General features: G+C 43.2%; 1 protein-coding gene across 1 annotated transcript; it reads left to right on the top strand.

Moving 5' to 3' along the window:
• Positions 1–2,591: 2,591 nt before the first annotated feature.
• LOC138674543 (uncharacterized) lies at positions 2,592–9,549 on the top strand. Its single transcript, XM_069762365.1, has 4 exons — positions 2,592–3,546; positions 4,642–4,958; positions 5,795–5,963; positions 9,368–9,549. Exons 1-4 carry the CDS (start codon positions 2,592–2,594, stop codon positions 9,547–9,549), a joined length of 1,623 nt encoding a protein of 540 aa, XP_069618466.1.
• The last annotated feature ends 12,656 nt before the right edge of the window (positions 9,550–22,205 follow it).

Raw genomic sequence — 22,205 nt, 5'->3', positions numbered from 1 at the left:
CCACATCAAAGCGGGGGATACCGACATCGATGTACTATTACGCCCAATGTCAGTAAGGGTTTAAAAAGCGTCGGTGAGGAATAAGAACCTTTAACTGCCGCCGTTAAAAGGCATATCGTCATTAAGGGGTTAAGATTGTTTCCATATGAAAATGTTTATAGTTATATTTGACGATAGGGAAAAACTTCCACAATTGTAGACTTTTTTTAAAAATAAATATCAGTGCTGGCTCACGACTTTGTCCAAGTCTTTAATTTTAGCCCTCTGTGTATTTGAGTTTGACATCTCTGATCTAGAGGAAAGATTTAATCATAATCACAGACACAGATTCTTTACTATAAGAGCAGTGAGAATGTTGAACTCTCTGCCACATGATGTTGTAATGCTTAATTCACTACTAAAATTCAAGAAGGGTCTGGATGCCTTTCTTGATAAACTTAACATTACAGGTTATGATGAGCACTAGATTCTGTGATCCAAGGAACTTGTCTGATTGCCATATGGAGTCAGGATGGAATTTTTCCCCTGATATGGAGCTATTCATGTCTGCTCCATGCTTTTAACTATTGTTGTTTGTTGGTTTGTTACTTTTATTGATTTTTAATATTTGTTTAACTACAGCTTACCTGTATCCATTGGCTGTTGACAATCGCCGTCCTCGTCTGGGGGAAAGGAAGGAGGATCTCGTATGAAGATACCACATCCAAGATGCTGTTTCCTGAAGATAAAAGAACAAAGGGGGAGGGGGGGGGGTTATCTATTAGTCCGCATGTGGTTTATATGGGAGTTGGTATGGACATATTCTATTCCCTGAGGTTATATGTGTGGTCTTGCCAGGTCAATATATCACCCCTTTCAATATATGCATTGGGAGATTTGCCAACATGTGGTCTATATGGGAGTTGGTGTAGGCATATTCTGTTTCCTGTGGTTACATGGATGGGTTTACCAGGTTAATATACCACCCCTTTCAGAATATGTATTGGGGGACTTTACCATGTTGACTTTGGGGATATTCCATTTGTATTTTTATCTTTATATTGCACGGTAATGAGTATCACCCTTGATATGGGGATCTTATAATTCACAAAATACCCTTCTCTATTCACTTCATACTGGTGGGTAGCACCCTTTTAGGACTTGATCACAGCATCATTACACATGTCAGACTTGTGAGAGTTATTATAGCAAGAATATTTTTAGTAACATATAGAAGCATTCACATTTTTAATTATTTTAATTATTTATCAATTTTTTGTTTATTGCTTTATCACTTATATATTTAGGCATCACATTTTATGTACAGTAATAGTACACACTGGTTTAGTCTTCGGTTTTTTTACACTATTTCTTTATACATATTTATTTATTTTTTGACCCTGTGTTTTAGGGGGGAACGCATGATCTCGTTGCAGGTCCGAGGGGCAGTCGGATTGTGGCAAATTGGGGTTGGGGATGCCGGGTGGCACTATGTGCCACCCTGTGCATGCCGGCCCTGCTGCCGTAGTCGGGCTCCCCCCCTTCTTTCGGACATCTGCCACCTGATCATGCGCCATTGTACCCCATGACATGGTTGGTCCGTACATCCCCTCCGCCTTCCGGTTTCCGTACATTTCGTTCGGAGACTTTAGCGCTAGTGCCCGTACATTTTTTCAGTTGACCTTCACATTTAGTTTATTTGCTTAGTGTCTCCGGTCTCCATTCAGTTGGTGCGGGAGCGTTGGAATATGCGACGTGTATTTTAGTATTCGGCGGCGTTTACGTGCTCATGTTATTTACGCATGCGCAACGTATCGTCATGACTACAGGGACTCCGTACATTCTCCCCACTCACAGGATATCTCGGCATCTCATTTCCGGTTTCCGTACGGGGTCGTAGGCGTACGTGATACCAAAACTCCCGGCTTTCCCCAGCTGTTTGACGGCTTCTTGCTAGCAGTGACCAATGAACGGCGGTCTTTACTATATTTATACCGGCTTGCCCCCTGCCCAGACACACGCCTCCAGAAGAAGCGAACGCGAAACGCGCGTCGGGGCAGAGGGACGTCGGGGCATTCACCCTGCATACACCATAAAGTAACCTATGATAGTTTACATCTATATATTGCTAATTCCACCATTGCCACCTGTGCATGGAAGTATGACCATATATCAGCGTTAGGTCACTCCATGCTGGAATAGTACATACTTCTCTTTTGTACAGGGCCTCTTTAGCTCCTTACTTAGGATATGTTTCTATTGCCTGGAGAATTTGCTTCAGATGGCCAATTCCTTATGTAGGTGTATATGCAGATTTGGGTTTGAATTGCCTATGACAGTTATGTCCCTCGTTCTGTGGACTCAAATGTTACCCTTTTTGATACTGTAGTTTTGTATTTTGTATATACTTTTAACTGAATTTAATAAACTGTTACCTTTTAATTAGTACCATAGTGTGAATCAATTAATCGTTCTTGGTCACACCCCATGTGAGAAATATATTGTTTGAGGGTACTTCAACTCCCAGTTGGGAGGAATGTATGTTGAATTATAAGAGCAATTTTGGTGAATATATAACTGTGCAGGCTGTTGTTTAAACAGAGCTCAATATAATGGATTTCAGAGCTAAGGAAAGCTCATGGCAGGCGAAGGCCTCCAACATGTTCAAAAAGGGTGCTGGTCCTTCACCTACTTCCTTCAACTCCAATCAACAGGAGAATGTGACTAAATATAAGAACGCGGTACATAAAAAAATTAAGATCTGGTGGACAAAGACGACTTTAGAAAATTACGTTGCACAACATATTGTACCAAGAGGCCTAAGAATACACATATTCCCTACTTTTGATCTTGATGATATATCCTTAAAGGAGAGATGGATTAAGGCAGCGAACACATGTTCTCTGGAATTTTTAAACATCATTATAGAGAACAATGCCAGAACGTTAAAAAACGTTGAGGCGGAAATTGACTCTCTCCAAAAGGGGCTACAACAAGAATTGAAAGCAGAGTCCTTTCAGGAGATGATTAACAAATTGGACAAGGATATTGAAAAATGGGAGGGGGCTATTTCCCTTAACAAACAGAAAAAGTATGAGAGAGATTGGGTCGATTTTGAAACTAATAAGATCTTCAAATGGCAAAACATGAAACCCATACGAAGAAATGTGTCTAGAAGCTCATCCATAACATCTAATTCATCTATTAGTGAGGGGGGAGAACCCAGCCATAATGTATATAATGGACCTAGAACTCGCCAGTTCTCAAAGAAGGGACCCCCACAAGGCAATCACAATCGGAGGGAAGACACCGTTAAGGTAATTAATCTCTCGGCCCATATCCTCACTAGTGCACAGGAAAGAGTGTTGCAGAGGGGACTTAATTTTTCACCATCTTCTACCCTAGACACGTTCACTACAGTAAAAGATCTTCACCTCTTTGCAAGAAAACTTATATTAAAAAAACTGCACCATAAGGGAAATGTAGGGGGACTTGAAGTGGAAGATGGAGAACAACAAGCGTTGGAGGCACTTATATCCTTATTAGAAGAAGATACAACCAACACAAGTAAGTTTCCCGCAAATCTCATTAATAAATCTACCAAATTTCCACCATTTACGATATCCCCAGCAGTAGATGCATTTACGAAAATGGTTACAAATGACATTGAGGAAATCAAATCTAGACCTAAGAGACCCCGTTCATGTAATCTTTCTAGGGAGGAGAGAGAGGCCCTTAGAGAGTTGGAAAGTTGGGATGACGTTGTTTTCAAAATGGCGGATAAGGGTGGCAATGTGGTGATTTGGTCAAATCGGTTATATGAGGCTCAAGCTGAAAAATTGCTTCACAATTCTATTGAATACAAACAGCTGACATTTAATCCAATGACAAAATTCAAAGAAGAACTGATTGCCATCCTTGCTGTGGCATTTGAAAACAACGTCATCCCAAAGAAACTCTTGGAGGTACATGCTAAAATGAGTCCTAGGTTAGCAACATTCTACCTGGTACCTAAGATTCACAAAAATTTGGCAGACCCACCAGGTAGACCCATAGTGGCGGCCAATGAGGGACTATGTGAAATTGTTTGTGACATTATTGAACACTATCTTAAACCTTTGGTGGCTCAGTTGCCCTCATATATTAAAGACACCACGGCTGCCTTGGGCCATCTGGAAAACATACAACTCTCCGAGGATATGATTCTGGTGACTGCCGATGTGGAGGCTTTGTACTCCAGTATCAGGCACGCCGATGGCCTGCAGGCAGTAGAAAAATATCTTACGCAGAGTAACATTGAGAGGGACATGTCAGCATTCATTTTGGAATTACTGAAATTTGTACTTACACATAATGCATTTTCATTTGCTGGGAGGGTCTACCTTCAACAACAGGGTACAGCGATGGGGGCCTCTTGTGCCCCCTCCTATGCCAATCTATTTATGGGGGCTTGGGAGTGGTCCATATTCCAAGAAAATGAGGTCCCAGGTATGGAGCGAGTCCATAACTGGATTCGCTTCATTGACGACATTATGTTTATATGGGAGGGCCCTGTGGAGGAGCTGAAAGGCCTTATGACTAGACTGAATCAAAACGATAAGAACATTAAACTCACATATAAATATGGACGTCAAATTGATTTCTTGGACCTATCTATTATAGCACTACCAGATGGACATTTATCCACAACAGTCTTTCGGAAATCTACAGCAACAAATTCACTGTTACATGCAACATCACAGCATCCCAAATCAACAACCAATAGCATACCCATTGGTCAATACTTACGAATAAAAAGGATCTGCTCTGAAGAAGACCAATTTGAAACACAAGCAAAGACTCTAAGAGACAGGTTCAGGGATCGTGGATACAATCGGAGAGCAATACAAAAGGGATATTGGAGAGCCAAAAACACCCCAAGACAACAACTCCTGCATAAAAACTCAGTGACCCCAGTCCAAACGGAACAGGATATGCAGGTAAGGTTCATTACAAACTATAGTAGTGAATGGCATGACCTCTGTGAGGTTATCCAGAGGCATTGGAAAATTCTATTCACTGATCCAATACTCAAAAATATTCTACCTCAACGGCCCTCAATGGTGGCAACGAGAGCTCCAAATTTGCGGGATATGTTGGTACACAGTACGTACGATCCTAAAAGGAAATCTAAAAATAATGTTGGCACGGGGAGAAGGGGATTTTATCCATGCGGTATGTGTAAGGGGTGTGCCAACATGAGGAAAAGCACTAACTTCAGCAATCATGACAACTCTAGAACCTTTGAAATTAGAGCACATATTACATGCTCATCAAAGGGCATTATTTACCATGCATCATGCCCATGCGGAAAGGTATATATTGGCATGACTAGTCGAGAACTGAAGATCAGAGTGCGTGAGCACTGCTTAGACATTGAAAAGGCTAGGTTGACCATGGAGGATACTACATTAAAAACCCTTCCCAAGCATTTTAAGCGGTACCACCAATGCAATTCCCGACTCCTTATGGTCAAAGGCATAGATATGCTAGATTTGGGTCCTAGAGGTGGAGATATGGGGAAAAGATTGGCCAAAAAGGAGTGCCAGTGGATCTATAGATTGGGTACTTTGGTACCACAGGGCCTTAATGAGAGCTTTGGCTTCGCTGCGTTCTTGTAAATATAGGAAGTAGGGCGTCAGGGGGGGTATTTGTTTTGGTTTAGGTTTAGAAGATGAGTAGTGGTCTTTGGGTTATTCATCTTACCTAGGCTTTTAACTATTGTTGTTTGTTGGTTTGTTACTTTTATTGATTTTTAATATTTGTTTAACTACAGCTTACCTGTATCCATTGGCTGTTGACAATCGCCGTCCTCGTCTGGGGGAAAGGAAGGAGGATCTCGTATGAAGATACCACATCCAAGATGCTGTTTCCTGAAGATAAAAGAACAAAGGGGGAGGGGGGGGGGTTATCTATTAGTCCGCATGTGGTTTATATGGGAGTTGGTATGGACATATTCTATTCCCTGAGGTTATATGTGTGGTCTTGCCAGGTCAATATATCACCCCTTTCAATATATGCATTGGGAGATTTGCCAACATGTGGTCTATATGGGAGTTGGTGTAGGCATATTCTGTTTCCTGTGGTTACATGGATGGGTTTACCAGGTTAATATACCACCCCTTTCAGAATATGTATTGGGGGACTTTACCATGTTGACTTTGGGGATATTCCATTTGTATTTTTATCTTTATATTGCACGGTAATGAGTATCACCCTTGATATGGGGATCTTATAATTCACAAAATACCCTTCTCTATTCACTTCATACTGGTGGGTAGCACCCTTTTAGGACTTGATCACAGCATCATTACACATGTCAGACTTGTGAGAGTTATTATAGCAAGAATATTTTTAGTAACATATAGAAGCATTCACATTTTTAATTATTTTAATTATTTATCAATTTTTTGTTTATTGCTTTATCACTTATATATTTAGGCATCACATTTTATGTACAGTAATAGTACACACTGGTTTAGTCTTCGGTTTTTTTACACTATTTCTTTATACATATTTATTTATTTTTTGACCCTGTGTTTTAGGGGGGAACGCATGATCTCGTTGCAGGTCCGAGGGGCAGTCGGATTGTGGCAAATTGGGGTTGGGGATGCCGGGTGGCACTATGTGCCACCCTGTGCATGCCGGCCCTACTGCCGTAGTCGGGCTCCCCCCCTTCTTTCGGACATCTGCCACCTGATCATGCGCCATTGTACCCCATGACATGGTTGGTCCGTACATCCCCTCCGCCTTCCGGTTTCCGTACATTTCGTTCGGAGACTTTAGCGCTAGTGCCCGTACATTTTTTCAGTTGACCTTCACATTTAGTTTATTTGCTTAGTGTCTCCGGTCTCCATTCAGTTGGTGCGGGAGCGTTGGAATATGCGACGTGTATTTTAGTATTCGGCGGCGTTTACGTGCTCATGTTATTTACGCATGCGCAACGTATCGTCATGACTACAGGGACTCCGTACATTCTCCCCACTCACAGGATATCTCGGCACCTCATTTCCGGTTTCCGTACGGGGTCGTAGGCGTACGTGATACCAAAACTCCCGGCTTTCCCCAGCTGTTTGACGGCTTCTTGCTAGCAGCGACCAATGAACGGCGGTCTTTACTATATTTATACCGGCTTGCCCCCTGCCCAGACACACGCCTCCAGAAGAAGCGAACGCGAAACGCGCGTCGGGGCAGAGGGACGTCGGGGCATTCACCCTGCATACACCATAAGGTAACCTATGATAGTTTACATCTATATATTGCTAATTCCACCATTGCCACCTGTGCATGGAAGTATGACCATATATCAGCGTTAGGTCACTCCATGCTGGAATAGTACATACTTCTCTTTTGTACAGGGCCTCTTTAGCTCCTTACTTAGGATATGTTTCTATTGCCTGGAGAATTTGCTTCAGATGGCCAATTCCTTATGTAGGTGTATATGCAGATTTGGGTTTGAATTGCCTATGACAGTTATGTCCCTCGTTCTGTGGACTCAAATGTTACCCTTTTTGATACTGTAGTTTTGTATTTTGTATATACTTTTAACTGAATTTAATAAACTGTTACCTTTTAATTAGTACCATAGTGTGAATCAATTAATCGTTCTTGGTCACACCCCATGTGAGAAATTTATATAAACCTGCCTGAAGACACCTTCCAGGTAAGACTGATACTCAGTATGGATGGTGCTTCCTGCCCTGCGTCTGAAGAGAAAAGCTCTGCCCCTGCTCCTGTAAGAAGGTTATGGGGAGGGTCCTAGGCTAGGGCTTTGGTAGGTTAAGGTCCCCTACTTACACTTCTCTCCCTCTTTGGTAGGGAGACAAGTCTGCCCACAGTACCCCTGCCAAAAAGCCTCCAAAATGTGCTATCTGTAATAAGAAGCTTTCTGCATTATGGGAGAAGAAGCTCTGTCAGGCATGCACAGACAAAGTAGACAGGGCAAAACAGCCCTCTCTCATCGAGGAGATCCGTACACTGGTCAAGCAGGTAGTTCAATCCTCCTTAGCCACCTTTACCCCTCCTCCACCACATCTATTCCTTCCAGGGCCATCTGCCTCTAAAAAAGGGAAAGATTGAGATAGTGGACTCTAATTCCAAGTCCAAACGCTGTTATCCCTCATCCTCTGAAAAAATGGGAAGAATCTTCATCCCCCAGAGTTTCAGAGGCTAGGAAATATTTTTTCTCTTCAGAATATGTAGAAGAGTTGGTGAGCGCCGTGCATGCTACTATGGGATTGGAGGAGGACTCAGTCCCACAGTCCATTCAGGATGAAATGTTTGGGGGCCTGAAAGCAGGCAAACATATGGGTTTCCCAATTCATAAAAACATTCTGGACCTAACATCTCAGGAATGGGAACTTCAGAAAAATTCCTCAGAGTTGAAACACAGGTTGCTCCTGGATGATAATTATCCTGCCTGGGAGATTCCTAAAGTGGACATTCAGGTGGCTAGAGTGGCTAAAAAAAACTGCACTCCCCTTTGAGGATTCTTCACAATTGAAGGATCCTATGGATAGGAAAATAGAGAGTCCCCTGAAAAAATCCTGGGAGACGTCCACCTCTGCATTAAAATCTAATATCGCCTCCACCTGCGTGGCCAGAGCTCTCTACAGATGGCTTGACGAACTGGAAAATCATATTTCCCAGGGTACTTCAAGGGGTGAACTACTGGATTCCCTTCCTATTCTCCAAAGAGCTTCAGGGTTTCTGGCAGATTCATCTATGGAATCAATCAGGATTGCCTCCAGGTCCCTAGTTCAATCAAACTCAGCCAGAAGAGCCTTGTGGCTCAAAATGTGGAGCGGGGATGTCACCTCAAAAGTTATGTTGTGCTCAATCCCTTTTAAGGGCAAATATGTTTTTGGCCCTGCTCTGGATGAAATATTAGAGAGGGCCGCTGACAAGAAAAAAGCCTTTCCTGAGCAAAAGCCTCTCAAAAAGCATTTTTTTCACGCCCCACAGTCACAGACCCCCCAGACAAGGGGAAAGGGTTAAACTGAGAGATGGAGTTATGCGAAGGGGAAAGGTAAAAACATCCTGGTTCCCCAGCAACAGCCCCAGCAGGATAAGCAATGACTCCGACCTGGTGGGGGGGGGGGAGGATCGCAAAAAAGTTTCCCATTGGTGGGCCATTTCCAACTACCAGTGGGTCCTCAATATCATCAAGGAGGGCCTGCTGATAGAGTTCGAGTCCTCTCCTGCTCGGGGATTGAACGTCACCTCTCTTCCATCTTCGGGTGATCAACTAATTCTAATGTCAGGCCTTCAGGATCGCCTAAGGTCAAATGCTATCTCCCAGTACCTCCGGAACAATGGGGAACAGGCCACTTTTCCCGTCTTTTCTTAGTAAAGAAACCTTCAGGGGAGGCGCGAATAATTCTAAATCTAAAAAATCTCAATCAGCACATCTTCTATCGCAGATTCAAGATGGAATGGGTAAAATCAACCATTCCCCTGATAGGGCGAGGCTTCTTCATGGCGACAATAGATCTCAAGGATGCCTACTTCCATGTTCCAATCCATCCATGACACAGGAAGTACCTGAGGTTTGCGGTACGGAAAAAACAACAGGTGAAGCACTTTTAGTTCAACGTGCTCCCCTTTGGCATCTCTTCTGCGCCGAGAGTTTTTTCCAAAATAGAAGCAGTTTCTACTGCTACCGGTAAGTCTAATTCTATTTTTTTGTGGGACAAGTTGTACTGTTGAGCGACACTATTGGTTTTACCATGTTGTGTACTAGAAGACGGGAAAAAAAATTCCAAGTGCGGGGAAATTTTAAAAAAAGGTGCAATCCCACCCTTGTTTTTTGTTTGGCTTTTTTGCTAGGCTCACTAAATGCTAAAACTGACCTGCCATTTTGATTCTCCAGGTCATTTTGAGTTTAAAGACACCAAACATGTCTAGGTTCTTTTTTATGTAAGTGGTGAAAAAAAATCCAAACTTTGCTTAAAAAAATAAATAAATAAAATTACGCAATTTTCCAATACCCGTAGCGTCTCCATTTTTCGTGATCTCGGGTTGGCTGAGGGCTTATTTTTTGAGCACCAAGCTGACGTTTTTAATTATACCATTTTGGTGCAGATGCGATCTTTTGATCGGCCATTATTGCATTTTAATTCAATGTTGCGGCAACCAATACATCGTAGAGACCTCTGGTTGTCATGTCAACGAACCGATGACATGACGGGGATCACCGACGCACATATTTCCGGCCCGATGGCCGGAGGCACTAGTTAAATGGCCCTGCCAAAGTTTGCCAATGGCATTTAACTAGTTAATAGCCACGGAAGGATCGCAATTCCACCCACAGCTATTGCGGGCACATGTCAGGTGTTCAAAACAGCTGACATGTCCCGGAAAAGATGTGGGCTCACCGCCGGAGCCCACATCAAAGCGGGGGATACCGACATCGATGTACTATTACGCCCAATGTCAGTAAGGGTTTAAAAAGCGTCGGTGAGGAATAAGAACCTTTAACTGCCGCCGTTAAAAGGCATATCGTCATTAAGGGGTTAAGATTGTTTCCATATGAAAATGTTTATAGTTATATTTGACGATAGGGAAAAACTTCCACAATTGTAGACTTTTTTTAAAAATAAATATCAGTGCTGGCTCACGACTTTGTCCAAGTCTTTAATTTTAGCCCTCTGTGTATTTGAGTTTGACATCTCTGATCTAGAGGAAAGATTTAATCATAATCACAGACACAGATTCTTTACTATAAGAGCAGTGAGAATGTTGAACTCTCTGCCACATGATGTTGTAATGCTTAATTCACTACTAAAATTCAAGAAGGGTCTGGATGCCTTTCTTGATAAACTTAACATTACAGGTTATGATGAGCACTAGATTCTGTGATCCAAGGAACTTGTCTGATTGCCATATGGAGTCAGGATGGAATTTTTCCCCTGATATGGAGCTATTCATGTCTGCTCCATGGGTTTTTTTTTTGCCTTCCCCTGGATCAACATGTTAGGCAATAGGTTGAACTCGAAGGACTTAAGTTTACCTTTAACCATAAAACTATAAAACTATGAAAAGAGTCTGTCAAGTATTTAGTTGGTTAAGTTAGTTTTAAAATGGAAAAAAAGTTCTGCTCTCTTTTTCTTCTGCTCTAAAAAGTGAGACATAAAACAGATGGACCCCAAAGTAATCAGTGTTGTCCCCCTGCTTCTGTTTGGGGGGCGCTCATTTAGTCAACATGTATTTTTTTCTCTGCAGAAACATCTTATCTTTTGCAATTAGAGAATAGCCATTCTATGCTTTCCATCTTTTTGCATGCTTTATTATTAAGGATTTATATTCTATTTTACTATTACGCGTATAGCAATTTTGATATGTTAGGTTCTCTCTTTCAATTTTGTATATGCAGCAACACTTTCTGATGTGTACACGCTCCACCTTATATTAGTGCCATTCAAGCTATTATTGTGCATGTGTTCACACCTGTGCCATCTGATGGATTAGGGTGGCCACAACTCTATTATGGGTTCCTTGTGGTCAGAACTTTTGGGCCATGGGCTTTTTAAAATGTTTTTATGTACTTCATTGCTTGTAGTTTTGTCTCAATAAAAGTATTGCTATTTTTTAAGGCATCCATGTATTTTGCATATCCCTTTCTCTATTCTTGTTCTACACTGACTTTCATATGCATTAGGGTGATCTGTTCTTCAATTGGTGGTATGCACTTATAGCCCTTGACACCCCTTCTTCTGTTTGCATCAGTTAAGCAGCGGATCATTTTTGACCAGTAATTCCATTTATCGGTTCCTCTAAACAGAACGTACAAATGGAATATGAAAACAGAAGTGTGATAGTTGCCTAAAAGAGTTATACCCCACCAAGGACAACATCTGCAAAGAGTTTGTATGTTCTCTCCGTGTTTGCGTGGGTTTCCTCCGGGTACTCCGCTTTCCTCCCACACTCCAAAGACATACTGTTAGGGAATTTAGATTGTGAGCCCCAACGGGGACAGCGATGATAATGTGTGAAAAACTGTAAAGCGCTGCGTAATATGTTAGCGCTATATAAAAATAAAGATTATTATTATTATTATTATCATCACCATACAGTATAATAATTCCTCCATGCAATGATCAGATAATACCATCACATAGTCACTGAATAATGTCAACATCCAGCACTCGTACCTATGACAGTCTATGGGGCTGTTTACATTTCAGTGATGTTTTTTGCCAAACGAGTGGCACATGCAAAATCACGGAGACAAGATCAAAATCGGCAATGCAAGTCTATGGGTCAGTGAAAAAATATGACAGCAATCGGATGAAGAAAATCTGATTTAAATCACTAATGTGATGAAATGTGGTCCACTTTTATTGTGCGTAACAAAAAATGACGTCTGAACGAGGTCTACATTCAGATGTTCAATTTTCGTGTACATATTCTATGTGTGTTTTTTTGTGGAAATAATATGTACCCACTATAATCTATTGTGCTGTTCACATGTATGTGTTTTTTAGGCAATGTATCCAAAAAGTCATAGAGACTGGTCCAGTCCTGATCTAAGTCATGGAACAAAAACCCATATAAGTCTATTGGTGTATTTAAATCACAGACAGCACATGAATGGCATCCGTATGCACATTCAGCTGAAGTGTATTGCGGCACAGAGACCCGTTGGGTCTGTCCATGGCAATACACGCTGCCAGCCATTCAGAGACTAGCAGCTGACGTCGGCTTGAGTGACTGGGGGCGCATGGCACTGATGTCATGCATTCCCGTCGCTTGTGAAATGGTGCCTGAACAACACCGTCGGGCAGGACTCAACTACGGCATATTCTGGCCTTCAAATTTGGGCAGCACGCTTAACAATGTGCCCATAGGGAGGGCCCTTGCAGGGGTTCCACTATTGCCTGCAGTACTGACATTAGCATTACTACCATTACTGTCAGCAGCCTTCATCTCTGTAAGCGTGCCCTACTTGCAGCGCAACTTGAAGCGGTGCCTGAACAGCACCACCAGGCAGGACTCAAATATGGTACAGTAGACAAGGAGGCAGAAACAAAACACCAGCTTTATTTATAGACTGAGGATTATATGCTTATATGCATTCACACACTGGCCCTTTATTTCTTGCATGTAAGTGGCTATGGCAGAGGACCCAGCAAGAGAACTGTGGCAACACAAGAGAGACTAGACAGAGACAGAAATTCAGAGGTGTCAGAAAGCAGGAAACAAATCATAGATGACCTCCACGTGGGAATGACGGCAGTGTGAGGAATGCCTGGCTGACAGATCAAAATAATAGCAAATAAAAGAAGTTCTAGCTCCTGATGAAATGTAAAACTTTACTGGAAAAGTTCAAAATTGGTTTCTATATTACTCCCAGAGAAAAATGCTACACGTTTCAAATGCACTTTAGCATCCTTTGTGTAAGATGAGCTACAATTTATGCCATGGTGCCCAAGAAAGTTTTTAGATAGCAAAAGAGGTGTGCAGTCAGCAAGGAGGAGGAGGGTGCCGGCTGGACTTAATAAATCCCAAACTTCAATGAAATGAAAACAGCCGCACTCTCGAGTGATTGCTAAATTAAATGGTCCTTGTTAGAATTGATATCACAAGGATACTGACCAATGGGCATTCACAATGATGATTGGTGTATGGAAAGAAAACCCTCTGGTGGTGTCAAACTTGTAAAGATATAGGAGTGACATAAGTAACAGAGGTAAGATGTAGCTGAAGTGTAAGGCCGGGGACACACACAACGTATAAAAAAACGGTCCGTTTTTGACGGACGAGAATCGCACAAATGTTACCAGAACAGTGATCCGTGTGCAGTGCGAGGATGCGATTTTCTCGCATCCAATGATCAGTTTGGCATCCGTGTGACATCCGTATGGCATTCGTATGGTGAGATTTTCTCATACACTTGCAAAATGAGCAAATAATGGCTGAGCCTTTCCTGTCACCTGCTCAATGCCTGAGAATTTCTCGCAAGTCACACTGATGGTCCGTGTGCTGTGCTATTTTTTCTCACCCCCATAGACTTTCATTGCCGATTCTCGGCCGAGATACGCTGACAATCGCAGCATGCTGCGATTTCACTCGGATCCTGAATACGGCCGAGAAAATATCAGATGATGGGAGCTGCCCCATAGATTAACATTGGGACGAGTGCTATGCGATTTTTTATCGCATTGCACTCGTCCGTATTACGGTCTAGTGTGACCCCGGCCTAAGACAGTTTCTAGGCACAAGGGGATACATTGTAATTCAGTTCAGACAAAAGATACTGGAGTGCTTTTGAAACGCGTAGCTTTTTTTTCTTGGATTAATATGGAATCTGATTTTTATTTTTTCCAATAAACTTTTTCAGGAGCTCTAACTACTTTTCTTCTCTTGAATTTTCTATTTTTGATAAGAACAGTATCCCATGCCCATGCACGTTATGAGTCGCTTGCAATTTTATCTTTGTGCTAGAAACAGAAATAAGGCTGTGGGACATGACAATGTGTCTTACTGCCATTAGAGAACAGCAAAAACTGCTTCTAACCAGGATAGAAAGAGAATTGTGAGGCTCCAGTGCCTCGCTAGTGTGAGAAACAGACACCTTCCAGGTACTTGACTAGAGCATTTATAGGCAGAGAAAAAGCTTTATCTGAAGCTGGCCAATAAAAGAAAAGATTAAAAAGGCCAAACAATACAAATATTATAGAAAGGATGAATAGAGAAAAAGATTATGGACAAATAAATCTAAATTTGAGGTGTTTGGATCCCAAAGAAGAACATTTGTCAGGTGCAGAACAAACTAAAAGATGCTACATGACTGCTGGACATCATCGGTCATGCATGATGAAGGAAATTTGATGGCCTGAGGATGTCTTAGGGCCGGTAAAGTGGAAAATTTGAATTGGGCAAAAGAAATCTCAGATAAAAAAGGCAATCAGTCCTTTAAGGCTATGTGCACACATTCAGGATTTCTTGCAGAAATTTCCTGAGAAAAACCTGAAATTTTCTGCAAGAAATCTGCAAGAAATCTGCATGCGTTTTTTGCGCGTTTTACTGCGTTTTTGTTGCGGTTTTTTTGCAATTTTTTCCGGACATTTCCCAATGCATTATATACTGGGAAATCCGCAAAAAATCTGCAAAATTAATGAACATGCTGCGTTTTTTACCGCGATGCGTTTTTTCATGGAAAAAAACGCATCATGTGCACAAAAATTGCGGAATTCATTCTAAATGATGAGATGCATAATGTATGCTTTTTTTGCAGTTTTATAGCGTTTTTATAGCGAAAAAAACGCAAAAAAACCACGAAAATCTGCAACGTGTGCACACAGCCTTAGGCCGGTGTCACACTACCGTGTTTTACAGGCGTATGAGAGGTGCTGAAAATACGGATTGCACACTGTAAAATGCTTCTCTATGCCCCAGCTCCTATCAGCCGTATTTTACTGATCCGGTCTTCTATGGCCGTAGAAAATCGCAGCATGCTGCGTTTGTCACCGTATTGCGCAAAAAATATGCCAATGAAAGTCTATGGGGACGAGAAAAATACGGATTACACACGGACCAGCAGTGTGACTTGCGGGAAATACGCAGCGGTGTTAGGGTATGTGCACACGTCAGGATTTTTAGCGGGTTTTTGTTGCGGAATTTCGCCATAAAAACGCTATAAATCCGGTAAAAAAACGCTAACAGTATGCATCCTATCTTTTAGAATGCATTCCGCATTTTTTGTGCAGATGTTAGCGTTTTTTTCCGCAAAAAAAACGCATACCGCAAAAAATCCGGACATGCTCTATCTTTTTCCGGATTTTTTGCAGATTTCCTATCAAAAAGGACATTCAGGAAAAAAAAAACGCAAAAAAAACGCAAAAAATTCGCGCAAAAAACGCGCAAATTCCGCGAGAAATCCGCTCGAAAAAAACGCGGATTTCTGGCAGAATTCTCAGGATTTTGTCAGGAAAAAATCCTGACGTGTGCACATACCCTTAGTGAGAAAAGCCGGCAATTCAGTGCGGTGTACAGTAAAATCACACTGACAGCTTACAATAGAATAGGTAGAATAAATGTGTACACATAGAATAGGTATATATATATATATATATATATATATATATATATATATGTCAGTGAGACACATATATGTATATATATTAATATTTCATCCAGCGCGAGATAGGTTAAAAGCCGGGAATTCAATTGCCGCCTTTGCTATCTCCTTCCTAAACCCGACATGATATGAGACATGGTTTACATACAGTAAACCATGTCATTTCCCCATTTTTTTTGCATATTCCACACTAATAATGTTAGTAGTGTGTATGTGCAAAATTTGGGTGCTCTAGCTATTAAATTAAAGGGTTAAATGGCGGAAAAAATTGGCTTGGGCTCCCGCGCAATTTTCTCCGCCAGAGTAGTAAAGCCAGTGACTGAGAGCTGATATTAACAGCCTACAGAGGGTCCATGGTTATTGCCCCCCCCCCCCCCCGGCTAAAAACATCTGCCCCCAGCCAGGGCCGGACTGGCCATCGGGCAGTTCTTGCAAATGCCAGAAGGGCCGGTGGCAGTAGTGGGCCGCTCGAGTGTGCCGCTGTCGGCACACTCCCCCCGCTGTCGGCACACTCCCAGCCCTGCATTCAACTATACCGGCGTCATAGACGCCGGTACAGTTGAATGCAATGATGGAGGAGAGAGAGCGTCTGCTGTCGCTCCCTCTCCCATCATTCCCCGCTCTGCCTGCTGCTGACACTGCGGGTGCGCAATGACGTCATATCATCGCGCACCTGCTGTGTGACCGGGCGGGCAGACTGCAGCTGCTGAGACCGGAGCCAGGAGCAGCGCAGGGCAAGAGGAAAGGTGAGTAGAGTGTTTTTTTTATTATTATATATCAATGAGTGATAACTGGATTGTGGGGCTATTGGGAGGGGGGCTGCATTACATTCTATGGGGCTGGGCTGCATTATATTGTATGGTGGCTGTGCTGCATTACATCCTATGGGAACTGGCTGCATTACATTCTATGGGGCTGTGCTGCATTACATTCTATGGGGACTGGCTGCATTACATTCTATGGGGTCTGTGCTGCATTACATTCTATGGGGTCTGTGCTGCATTACATTCTATGGGGTCTGTGCTGCATTACATTCTATGGGGGCTGTGCTGTATTACATTCTATGGGGGTTGGCTGCATTACATTCTATGGGGCTGGGCTGTATTACATTCTATGGGGCCTGTGCTGTATTACATTCTATGGGGGCAGGCTGCATTACATTCTATGGGGCTGTGCTGCATTACATTCTATGGGGCTGTGCTGCATTACATTCTATGGGGACTGGCTGCATTACATTCTATGGGGTCTGTGCTGCATTACATTCTATGGGGGCTGTGCTGTATTACATTCTATGGGGTCTGTGCTGCATTACATTCTATGGGGGCTGTGCTGTATTACATTCTATGGGGTCTGTGCTGCATTACATTCTATGGGGGCTGTGCTGTATTACATTCTATGGGGCCTGTGCTGTATTACATTCTATGGGGGCTGTGCTGTATTACACTCTATGGGGTCTGTGCTGCATTACATTCTATGGGGGCTGTGCTGTATTACATTCTATGGGGCCTGTGTTGTATTACATTCTATGGGGCCTGTGCTGTATTACATTCTATGGGGCTGGGCTGCATTACATTCTATGGGGACTGGCTGCATTACATTCTATGAAGTCTGTGCTGCATTACATTCTATGAGGTCTGTGCTGCATTACATTCTATGACGGCTGTGCTGTATTTATGTTTATTTCATTAAAATACTTTGCAATATTGTGTGTGTGTTTTTAACCATTTCATGCTATTGGATTAATAATGGATAGGTGTCATAATTGACGTCTCTCAATTATTAATCTGGCTTAATGTCACCTTACAATAGCAAGGTGACATTAACCCTTCATTACCCCATATCCCACTGCTACATGGGGAATGGGAAGAGAGTGGCCAAGTGCCAGAATAGGCGCATCTTCCAGATGTGCCTTTTCTGGGGTGGCTGGGGGCAGATGTTTTTAGCCGGGGAGGGGGGGGGGCAATAACCATGGACCCTCTCTAGGCTATTAATATCTGCCCACAGTCACTGGCTTTACTACTCTGGTGGTGAAAATTGCGCGGGAGCCCACGCCAATTTTTTTCCGCCATTTAACCCTTTAATTTAATAGCTAGAGCGCCCAAATTTTGCACATACACACAACTAAAATTAGTAGTGTGGATTATGCAAAAAAAAAATGGGGATTTGACATGGTTTATTGTATGTAAACCATGTCTCATATCATGTCGGGTTTAGGAAGGAGATAGCAAAAGCCGGCAATTGAATTACCGGCTTTTAAGCTATCTCGCACTGGATGAAATATTAATATATATATGTGTGTCTCACTGACATATATATATATATATATATATATATATATATATATATATATATATAGACAGTACATATGTTTTTGGGAGCACATGGATCCATTGTATGTCCGTATGTCGGTTTTGCAAGCCTGCGAGAAAATCTTGCAGTACGGATGCCATACGGATTACATACGGAGGATGCCATGAGCAAAATACGTTGACACACCCTGCCTACGGAGGAGATACGGACCACTATTATGGGGACTTTTCTGCGTATTACAGCCGTATATTACGGACCGTATTTTTATACGCTGAGTGTGACGCCGGCCTTATAGTGTCACGCCATACCCTCTGTCAACTTTCAACTTTATGGCAATTCTGTATAGAGAATAACTGGTAAATCTATCAGTATTTACAATTGAATTTTAGGAAATTTAAATGGCAGGGGGAAGTTTGGAACAAGCTACACTGAAACAAAGCGGTAATAGAAAATTGGCTTTGTGTCACGATTTCTCCGCTCTGATTGCCGTGCTGTTCTATGGAAACTGTGTTGAATGCTGAGTTGTCTGTGTCTTGAGTGACAGCTTGTCTGTCCAATCCTGTGATGGACTTGCTGGCTGTCAGTGCTTTGATTGACAGCTCAGCTGTCCAATCTGTGACTGGGAGGTGTGGGACTTTCTCCAGGTGTTCGGTGTTCTGGTGATCGCATAGCTACTTAACTGAGCTCTTTGCCCCTGATTCCTGCCAGACATAGTTTGCACTTCTTGGTAAGTATTAGGGTATGTGCACACGTGGCAGATTTGCCTGCAAATTTTTCTGCACTACATCCGCAGCTCTTGGCAGGAAACGCAGGTGCGTTTTTTGCCCTTTTTTGATGCGTTTTTTGCACGTTTTTGTATGCGTTTTTGAAAGCTAAATAAAGATGTATTATTGAACAAAAAAAAGATTTGTGATGTCATTTCTTGTCCAACCTCCTCTTTTACATTTGTCCAACCCACACTCCATTACACACAGAGAGATAGATAGATAGATAGATAGATAGATAGATAGATAGATAGATAGATAGATAGATAGATAGATAGGAATAAAAAAAAAAAGGCAGCACACCATTAGTAGTGGAAAAAGCAGGAGCTACTTTTATTAGCCCATCTCAGCAACGTTTCGGTTCTGGTAGATGTGAACCTTTTTCATACAAATATAGATATATAGATGAAATGGCGCATCTGTAAGATTTGCGAATTCTGGCACTTAGCCCCTCTCTTCCCACTCCCCTGTAGCAGTAGGATATGGGGTAATAAGGGGTTAATGTCACCTTGCTAATGTAAGGTGACATTAAGCCAGGTTAATAATGGAGAGGCGTCAAAAAGACGCCTATCCATTATTAATCTTATAGTAGTGAAAGAAAAAAAAAGACACAGCCAGAAAAAAGTATTTTAATATTCTTAATTTCACCATACTTATCATACTCGATCACCTGCAAAAAAGTAAAAATAATAAACCAACCGTATACTCCCTGTCCGCCGTAATCCAATAACGAGTGTCCCACGACGATCTCCCCTATAGAACAGTGACATCGGGTGATGTCACTGCTCTATAGGGCCATGTAAGACTCATGCTGGTGTGGTAGATGGAGGCAGGTATATCTCGCCCAGGTGTTTGTCCTATGTGAATTAGGCCACTCAGTATCTTCAGGGTGCTAATGGGTTAATGATTGCAGGAATAAAAGATGACCAGCTGGGTGTTTCCAGTGTCTGCCTGGGGCACACAGATTGCCTGCCTGTGTGAGACAAACGTGAGTGAAGAGCTCTGCTCAAGATCTGTATGATGTTAGCTAGGTGGGAGAAGCCCCACCAGTTGTTGAGATAGCAACGTATTTGTTTAGTTAGTGCCGGACAGGCTAGGGTTTATTTTTATGTTTTGTTTTTTGTGTTGCTTTCACGTTAATAAATCTGACCTGAGGTCAGCCTGCTCAGAAACCTGCTGTACGCCTCAGATTCAATGCACAAACCACGTGTCCTTTGACCCCAGCAAAGGCGATCCCAGAGTGTTTTGTCACATTGTGGTGGAGAATGCGGGCATACCGTGGCACAGGCGACAGCATGGAAGACGTGGTGAAAGCATTAGTACAGTCCACTGCCGTACAGCAGCAGGCCACTGCCGCACAGCACGAAGCTAATCGCTTGATGGCCGCACAGCTGAAGGAGTTACTGGACATGACGGTTGCAGACCGCCAACTTCTCCAACAGGTGGCGCAGCGCCTGGTGAGCATGCCTGACGCTGACCCGGAAGCAGAGTCCAGAAGGATCCATGTGAGTCGATACTGGCAAAAGCTGACTGCAGAAGATGACGTCGAGGCATATCTGACAACTTTTGAGCGGACGGCATTGAGAGAGAAGTGGCCGAAGGCACGATGGGCCGATTTGATTGCCCCGTTTCTCTCCGGCGAGGCCCAAAAAGCTTACCATGATTTGGACCCGGAGGTCGCTCAGGACTTTGAGAAGCTGAAAGCTGAGATCCTGGCCCGGCTGGGTGTGACGACGGCTGTCCGTGCACAGAGGGTACATCAGTGGACATACCAGCAAGATAAACCAGCGCGGTCTCAGATGTTCGACCTGATCTACTTGACAAAGAAATGGCTGCAACCCGAGGTACTGACAATACCCGAAATAATCCAGCGGGTTATCCTGGACAAGTACCTGAGAGTACTACCCCCAGCGCTGAAAAGGTGGGTAAGCCAAGGAAATCCCACGACAGCGGATCAACTTGTGGAGTTGGTCGAGCGTTATTCCGTGGCAGAAGGACTTCCCGACGACACCGCCAAACCCCGGACTGTGCCTCCTCCTCGTGGAACCGGTAAGACTGTTCCAGGGACCACGGGTGAAGGAAAATCGCTTAAAACTGTGGGGGAGGAGTCCGGGACTGCTCGCACTCCGAGACCAAGAGTATTGGATGGTGGTCTCAGTAGGGGACCTGTTAGGTGTTTCCGCTGCCATGAGAAGGGTCATGTTTCTGCGAACTGTCCTGTTACCGCTGAACCCATGCAGTGCGACGTTATAGACTCTAGAAAACGCATGTCTTTGGTTACACAGCTAGTGAGTGTGAATGCGGGTCAAAATGATACAGTGAAACACCTGTGTGAATTATCTGTTGATGGGAAAAATGTTGTGGCATTACTAGACTCTGGAAGTGTGGTGACTCTGGTGAAAGCTTGTCTGGTGGCACTTCCGTCTGGTCCGTCTGACAAGTTTTCTGTGACGTGTGTGCATGGTGACACCCGCTCGTACTTAACAGCGGTCATATGGATTTCTACTCCCTATGGGTCAGTGCAGCACAAAGTGGGACTCGTTCCCGCATTGTTACATGATGTAATCCTGGGCAGGGATTTTCCCTATTTCTGGCAGTTGTGGGAGAATCAGTTACTCCTTCACGGTAGCTGTACCCGTGAATCTTCTCCCATGCCATCTGGAGGTCCCGAGTCCCTAGAGGAGACCCCACAGGAAGATGTTGCTGGGGAGGTTAGTGAATCTAACCTTCAGTACCCCTTCTCCGTCATGGCGGGGGAAACAGAGGAAACTGAGGAACCTCAGCGAGAGGCGGAAGCAGACAGCCATCCGGCACCCTGCCTGCCAGATTTGGGAGTCCAGGTGGATGACTTCCACAGCGAGCAAATGAAAGATCCTACCCTGACTCCGGCTAGGAAAAATGTAAAAATGATAGATGGGGTACCCGTAGAACCTGACACTAGGCTAGCGTACCCGTATATGGTTCTTGAAAATGATTTGCTCTACCAGGTAGAAAAAAAAGGGGAAGACACAGTGCAACGGTTAGTGGTACCC

Source organism: Ranitomeya imitator, chromosome 4 (genome assembly GCF_032444005.1).
Source record: "Ranitomeya imitator isolate aRanImi1 chromosome 4, aRanImi1.pri, whole genome shotgun sequence".
Lineage (NCBI taxonomy): Eukaryota > Metazoa > Chordata > Amphibia > Anura > Dendrobatidae > Ranitomeya > Ranitomeya imitator.
This window is presented reverse-complemented; position numbering and strand designations above follow the sequence as displayed.